The sequence below is a fragment of the Oculina patagonica genome, chromosome 12 (assembly GCF_052425735.1).
Source record: "Oculina patagonica isolate OP01 chromosome 12, crgOcupat, whole genome shotgun sequence".
Classification (NCBI taxonomy): Eukaryota; Metazoa; Cnidaria; class Anthozoa; order Scleractinia; family Oculinidae; genus Oculina; species Oculina patagonica.
The window spans coordinates 23,694,956-23,703,478 of record NC_135769.1 but is presented as its reverse complement, the minus strand read 5'-3'; the positions used below and the strand labels follow the sequence as shown (position 1 = coordinate 23,703,478).

General features: G+C 38.8%; 1 protein-coding gene across 1 annotated transcript; it reads right to left on the bottom strand.

Annotated features, from left to right (window-relative positions):
- Positions 1-268: 268 nt before the first annotated feature.
- Positions 269-7,769, bottom strand: LOC144632302 (glycerophosphodiester phosphodiesterase 1-like). The gene is made up of 5 exons (XM_078490924.1): positions 7,216-7,769; positions 5,206-5,317; positions 4,252-4,341; positions 2,093-2,307; positions 269-1,135 (listed from the first exon to the last, which is right to left on the bottom strand). The coding sequence occupies exons 1-5, from the start codon at positions 7,644-7,646 to the stop codon at positions 985-987; spliced, it is 999 nt and encodes a 332-aa protein (XP_078347050.1). The 5' UTR covers positions 7,647-7,769; the 3' UTR covers positions 269-984.
- Positions 7,770-8,523: the final 754 nt, after the last annotated feature.

The window sequence follows — 8,523 nt, the reverse complement described above, 5'->3', positions numbered from 1 at the left end:
TAAGAACACAACACAATGATCCTGCCCAGGAATCGAACCTGGACTGCTCAGGCCTGAGTCTGCCACACTAACTATTAGGCCACTGCATCTCTCACACTGTGGTTTGCTTCTGTACCCTGATTCACAATAATTAGCCAATCAGATGCCTTTTGGGCACAGTAAATACCTAATGGTACCTTTTTGGTACACTTCAGTGGCATGTCAGACCTTTTTGGTCTTACCATGGGTTTTAAGCTTGACTAAAAAAAAAAAAAGAAACAAAACGTTTCACTCATGTCCAATACTGTTTGATACAAACCATGACTCCAAACTTGCCAAAGCATACCAAAAATGTACACTGAATTAGCTTTAAGTACCAGTCCTCAAACGCACAAGAACTCGGAATTGACATGGGCTAATGTACTTTGATACTACTAAATTCATGCTGCATAATTAACATTTGCTTTCTTAATAATTCACAAATTAAATAAATTTTAAACACTGGTGTGTCTATAAGACATTTTTTATACACACCAACCCAAGTCAAACAATTGATATGGCTGGGTGGCAGCAAATTAAACAGACAGCGAAATAGGACTTAAACTCAGAGAACCACAGAACTCAGAAGTTAATTTAGTTTTCTGAAAATCTAACAAGGAACATGCTTACATCTGGGCTATATGCCAAATGGTTGAACAACACGTTGTGTAAAATACACAAATATTGTCACACCAAGAACACTTGAATTCATGCAAAATTCAATAAGATTGTTCAATTCCCTCTAAATCTTTTATCTCTTCTGCTTACTCACAATTTATTAAATAAGTGAACCCAAATAGCCATTGCATTGTATGCATAACACAATTTCCTAATATAGGTCCCAATATCTAATAATGTAAAAACATATCATATTAACATGCCTGAAATAACTTCAACCAATTTCTGTTCATTTCCCGTTGACCAAACCTACAAAATATTAGCTAAAAGTTTCTAAAAATCAGGTACTTATGGTGTGTTCTGCTGCGAATCTCCTCTCACACAATCTGTCATGATAGGACACCTAAGTACTCCAGAAAAGTAGTCCTTCTCGGCAGCATGGTTGACTGTCCATAAAACTACACTCAACCCCTTGTCTTGCCATTCCTTTAGGTAGTCTCTAAAGAAGAGAAAATTGCAACATTGCAAATACATAAAGTGACAGATTCCGTTCTACTTTCTCTAAGAAGGACAAAAACCCTCTCGATGAGTTCTAGCTGTAGATCTGCCATAAAGAGGGGTCTGCCTTGAGACTTCAGTTACAGACAAACAAGTACAAATTCGACCTGGAACAGCCAGCCAATTATGTCTACCCTACAGAAGTGTTCTCCTTACAGTGATCTCCATTTTAAAGAAGTAGACTGGACAAAGTAAAATGATTTAATATTTCAGTAACAAAATTGTATCCAAAAACAGTATAAAACTGCTGCATCACTCTTGTCACAATGTACTAAGCACATTCCTTTAGTGATATAATTATTGTCCTGAATGTTTTTCTCTTTTTCTATTGTTTTAACAGTATTTGATCTGAAGATCTGGATATTTTCTGGAGCAAAATAATATAATTTAAAATTGAAGTCATATTTGAGCCAAATGGCCTGCGCTGCCAAAGCTTAGCTTTAGCATGAAGCAACTAGGAGCGTTGCTACCCTCCCTTTCCATCCTGTCTAGGATGCTGTCCATCATGTGTTAGCCCCCAACATCTTGTCAGTTTTCCATAACAGATCGCCGGTACCCATTAATTACCCCTTGGTGGAGAGAGGCACTGTGAGAGTAAAGTGCCTCACCCAAAAACATAACAAACCCAGGCTGCTCAATGCAGAGAGGAGGGCCCTTTTCCATTCATGTACACCCAAACCAAAAAAAAATTAGTGGGGGGAGTCATGCATTTAAAATGTCACTTGCCTTTTACCAAAATAATCTGCCACTGATTTAATAAGCCACCATATCTCCCAACTGGATGGCTTGTCTCTTAAATCCTAACCTTCAGTTAGGCTCAGTAAGCCTTTTGCATTCTTAGAGTAAATAAAATCACAGGTTGCTTAACTCCTTACTAATGACAGGATGAAAAAAATACCTTGAGAAATGAGCTGTATGAGAAAGAACTACAGAAACTCCTAGGAAGTCATACACCCATGAGTGAAGATGCAGTTCCCATATTCTGTCCAACAATGGAGCCAAAAGCTGCTTCCACCATTCTTTGAATCTAGATGGACCACAATAGTCTGTGGCAGCTATAACCATTTTCCGCCATGTCAGGGCAGTGAGAATATTTGGATCAGCTCGCCGTACCTGATAGTTGCAAAAAGCATGGACATTTTTACAAATTTTATTCCTCCAACTTCTCTGTTATTCGGTTTTGACTAAAACACTAGAGAGAGTGTTTCATCACATTTCCAAATACGGCCCTTGAAGTTTGCCAAAAATACTTTGCTGCGAGTCATATTTTCAACAGTCTTCTCAATGCTTGGAAATGTGATGAAACACACTCTCTCTCATGTTTGATACAAAACACAACATGAAACCAAATTATAATACAGTCAACTTGTCTTAACGGACACCTCTATAAGACAGACACCTCAATAAGACGGACACCTGGTGTTGGTCCTGTCCCTGCCCCTTTTCAGTCATTGCAGGCCCAAGAGAGGCCCGCAACCCTAATCTTGACAGTGACAAGGGGATTATGTACCACACGTGCATGCCACGTTTATTATATAGCAGCTCAGAACCGGAAGTTGAAAATTTGTTCTTCCACGAAGAACGATCAGAATGCGAAAAATGTGTCAATCACAGTAACGCGTACCGTGCCCCAATCGGAAGTTAACAGTTTTGTTCCTCCAGATCCACCAAGAATGACTAGAATAGTTTATCATGTGAAATCGGAGCCTTTATTGCAATGAAGCTGGCACAAAGGTTGCCCATTGCCTCAATGTTTACGAATGCAACGCATTAAAACAGAGGATATTTTGTTGAACTTTGGTTAAATTGAAGCAAACTTTTCCTCCTGGATTTTGTAGAACGATTGTTTTGCTCATGTAACACAATGGGAGATCATTCGCTTGTGTTCACCTTGTGTTCGGGGTTCGAACAAAATGGAAATATTGTCTGCTCAAAGCAAAGAAATCGTTGGAACAGACTACAGCCGTACTTGAAGGTTTCTTTGTGCACAGATTCACGTCTAAATAACGTTTGGCTATCGAACGGGATGAAAGTTCGTTTTGTGGAAAGTTGAGCGTGTGAAATGTTCTGAGATAAGCCATCGAGTCATAATGAATACTTTCACGTGTGTGCTGAGTGTGTTCATTGTGTGCGACGAGGAGCGATCACTTTTTTTAAAAGAAGGAAAGTACATCATTTTTATCGAATTTTCAAAAGCGTATAGCGTAGGGTAAAATAAGTTTGTGTTGGCATAACTGCGCTTATACACGGGAAATCTCACGCTAATGTTTGCTCTTTACATCGTGTGAAAATATCTTTAAACTGCACGTTGTTTGATATTCATAAAAACAATCCTCTTTTAATAATCTTCATTAACCATGGATCGAACCTGGGGACGTCTTGAAAATTGCAGCTGCTTGCAACTGCTCCGTTTAAATATTTTGCCAGTTTAGTGTTTGCAAAATATATACTTGGATCCTGTTTCTGGTCAAATCTCAAAAGTGTGCAAACTCGCTCGAGTACCTCCACTCCTCATTGCCCAAAACCTCTCCTTCCAAGCCCCTTACAAGACATATACAACTTTTGCAGTCTATCTAGGCCCGCACTTTCTAACCTGTGGTTACCGCTAGTTTTACTGTAACTAAACTCCCTATAAGACAGACACTTGGTGTTGGTCCTGTCCCTGCCCCTTTTCAGTCATTTTACTGTAACCAAACTCCCTATAAGACGGACACCTCTCTAAGACGGACAGTTGGATCTGGTTTTGAAGGTGTCCATTTGGGAGAGAGTTTACTGTATATCATCATTTCATATATAACAATTGTAATGTAGCAACATTTCCCACAAAGGAATGATGCAGAGCCTCATATATATTATATTCTCATTGACCAACAGTGTAATGCAATACCAGTAATGGATCAGTTATGTTCAGGAGTAATAATACCTAATAACTATAGTACTGGTATTAGTCTCACTGATTTATTCACTTAGACAGTATTGTGACCTTGGGATGCTTGTGAGTACACAGACAGAATTATAATGTAAATCATGTATCTTTTTTATCACACATCTTCTCACCTGGAAAATTACATTTGGATAGAATGAGCAAACCATGGCTTTATCATACAACTGATGACTAGCAAATATATTTTTGAGGACTTCTGCAGCCTAGAAAAAACGGTGAAAAGAAAATAAGGAAGGTGAAAAGGTAAATAAGTGACCTTGAGTGCAGAATTGGCAAAATAATATGCAGTAACACACTAAAGACATTTTGGAATGATAGATTGTTGCTTGTAATCTGAGTGGAATTACCGTGTATAAATAAAGTCATCTATCTAAGGACAGAAGGCCCTAATCTCCCAGAGAAAAAATAAGGAGGCAGATGATGATCAAGGGACAAACCAAAGTGTCTATATTGGGGGGGGGGGGGGGTGATATTATTAAAAGAAAGAACCACTGCTTTCTTCCCTTCTAGGGGTTCTGGGGGCAAAATAGAAGCATGCACATGTGAGGTGTATTTCCAAGCATTAAAGTTAAAGTAATATATCAAACACGAGAGGCAGTAATTCATCAGGATATCCAAACACCGAGAAGAGAGTTGTAAAGACGAGGCGCAGCCAAGTATTTTTTTAAGAAATTTGAGGTGTTTGGATAGCCTATGAAACACTGTCTCCAGTATTTGATATGTCTTCTCAATCAAAACAAAAAGCAAGGTGTAAACAGAGAAGTAAAATTGTAAAATCTATGCTTACTTTATAGATTGCGTATCCAAACCAATGTTGCGGTTAAGATATTCATTGTTTTAACTACATGAACTATTAATGAGTTTGAGAATAATTTTTGTCATATCACACAGTAAATTTTAGGAGACCTCTATCTATTATACTAAGTGGTCATTTAGATATTTAAAACTGAGGGTGACGGCTCAATAGACATTTGACTGTAAAAGTGCGGTGCATGTACAGAAGGGTTTGTCAGTATTTCATTGAAGAAAAATTAATAATTTGTGAGCTGAGCAATTTAATAGCTTACTCTTCCAGCTTGTGTTTTTGCTTTGACATCAATGTACATCTGCAAACCATGGCTGACGCATAGATCTACTACCTCTTCAAGGCATGGGATACGCTCATCTGGAAACTTCTCCCTGTAAAATATACATTTACATAAGATAGAATTGATATAGCCCAAACAAATTTTAAAAACTCGTATTTTTTTTTCTAGAGGCTTTGTGGAAATGACTAGCATAGATGCTACACTTATAGCAAGCCAAATTGGCTTAGCAGTCCAGCAGTTTACTCTGACTGTCACAGTATAAAGCAAAGCTACAATCCCAGACAAAAGTACTTGGAACACCTCAATTAACAAAAATGAGGTGACTCATCACGAATGCCATGAAATAGAGACCCCCTTCTCCCCTTTAAAATTGTTGCAAGATAGACAGTGGGAGTTTTTATTCTTTACAACATTGGAAAGGGGGGGGAGGGAAATTAATGGACATTTCCATGTTTCCAAGAATTTTGTCTGGGATTTGTAGTCCACTGCAGCTACTTTCTGGCATTTTTGTCCACTCCTACTGACAGTTCACTAGAACTACCTTAACTACCTTATTTGTGTCATAGGCATGCTGCATACCCAGGGCTGCATGCAACCAAACAGTAGAATCCTGACTTCTACGAGGTTTGAGAAATCAGGCATAAAATATTTACAGAGAAGCATTATCCAAAGGAAACAAAAATGGGTTTAAGAAATTGGGATTCTACTGTAGTTACAAAACTTGTACCATCTTGGCCTACCGGTATACAGATGGGTGAATAGGTGCCAGTTTTGTAAAATCTTCATTGAAGCTCTCGAAGAGTTTCTGAATCAATGTATCCAATCAAATTCTAGCACGAGCATTCATGATCAGGGCTCAAAATAATTTTCGGACAGTTGCCGGTCATGTTGTCCGGCCAGACAGATTTTAGCTTGGTCATGTGTCGTTTCTGACCGGTCAAAATATTGAAAATAGCACTTTTAAACTACCACTCATTTCTGCTGTTCGTTAGATAGTCTGTTTGCGTGGCATAAAAACCCCCGCTATTTCTTCACTGTTTTTGGCTGCAATTTTTATGAATAGATCGCTTTTTAATGCCCTTGTGGTCATCAGTTACTATTATTTTTTAAAGCCACTGCATGTAGGTGACCGGTCGAAATGACCGGCAAACTGTTCAAGCTTTGTCCGGACAAATTGTCATCTTGGCCGGACATTGTCCGTTGACCGGCCGTTATTTTGAACCCTGATGATTGGTCTAAAAGCAATGACCAGCACAAACAAATATGCCATGTTGCTTAGCAACTTCTAGGACAAAAACCGTGGGCTTCGTCACTACTTGGAGAAGTGGTGTCTCCATCAACTGGCACTTGTTTCCCTGACTGTATATTACCTTATTACATGAAATTTTCGCGACACGTTAATTTCGCGATTTTGAGGTGCACATATTTCGCGACACTTAAATTTCGCGATTTTGCGAAAATTTTGTATTTTGAATCACTTTAATTTCGCGTTTTTGATTGAGACACAATTTACATTTTCTTGGCAATATATTTTGACATGCCTTTGAATTATATAAAATGACTTCATCGAAGGAACAATAACGTCAAAATTAACAAAAACGCAGGGGGGGACTTAATATCGGCAATAGCAACAACAGAGCAGTTCTCACAATGTCTACAAGTGAGTCAATTGACGACAACATCCATTTACATTGATTACTGACAGGCGAGTCACTTAATATTCGCGTCATGTTATGTTCGCGACACTTATTGTTCGCGTCACTTTAATTTCGCGGTTTTCTTTAGAATCGCGAAATTCGCGAAATTAAAGTGTCGCGAAAATTTCATGTAATAAGGTAGCTTACATATTTTGTCACGCAATCTAAGGGATTGTGTGACAAGTCAAACAAAGAAGTCTGCATAATCAAATCATAATCACCTCACTGCTTGATTATGTAATAAAGAAATTAGGCCTTCACCAGTTGTGGAAATAAAAAAGTTTCGCCTTACCCAAGAGGGTGTTTTGCAGAAGCGTTTAGCCGCCTGATCTCCTCATAAGTAAAGTCACAGACTTTTCCGTGTCCATCTGTTGTGCGGTCCACGGTTGCGTCATGAATTATTACCGGCACGCCATCTTTAGTGAAGTCCAAGTCAAATTCAACACCCAATGCCCCATTTTCCTTCGCTAATTTGAATGCTGCAAGCGTGTTTTCTGGAGCTTCTATTCCACCGCCTCTGTGAGCTATGATTATAGGAGAATTTCTCGCCGGAGCGCCTCTTCGAAGGAAGCATTTTACTGTGTACGGCGTTGGACGAGCAAAACGAAGCAAACGGTAGAGGATAAACATCAAAACGCCCAGGAAAACGAGTAAAACTGTGAAATAAATGTGCAAACCGTACGACACCGCCGTCAACGCCATTTCTACAATCATGACAAACATACTGGGGCCTGGGAAGGAATGCTCGAATATCGCTGCTCATTTCACGATTCACAGTTCGACTTCACGTTCTGGAATTATTTAATTTTCATTTTGATGCTTGATATCGCTTTTTATGAAATTTAATTTATGTGTAAGCATGACTGAAGTCAAACATTGGATGAAATTCCTTTATTGCGGTTTAAACAGAGCCAAACAGAGTAAATATTTTATGAGCTGATTTCATGCCCGCTTCCATAATCAATGTCCATTTCGTTACAAATATACGAAGTAAGAAGTGGAATCTTCATTCCCAGGGCCTTTCCTCTTACTGCAAAAAACTAGCGCGAAGATACGAGTGCAAATGGCGAAGCATCGCAAAAACTGGAAGTGGATCGGTGGATTGGCGGATTAGATGAGGAACGCGAAAGGGAAGAGATAATCCAAAGCAGTGAAATGATTACAATAATGGGCTCTCGTAAGTGGCAAAACGTTAAAACTGTAGAGTCTGGTTGTTTACTAGAGCTTGTAGTAAACATCCTCTTGATTCCGTAACTTTTTAATGATTCGAGATCTTTCTCGACGAACATTATTGGACAATATTATATTTAACAATTATTCCACGAGCGCGCGTTAGATATGAGCAGTTTATGATATGACGCGCCTCGTTGGCTACAACAATCCCATATCCAACAAGCGCGGGTGGAATCATTGTTTTATTAAAAACGCCCAAAAAACTGCAATATTTGAGCTCCTCAGCTGTTTTTATTGACGCGTATCGGCTACTTTACTTGCCTGTTAACCAATCAAAACGCAGGAATTGCAATATACCATTGATAGCTTTAAATAATACGTTAAATGTAACCAAGTAGTACATACTTTTTACATTTACGCCTTTGAC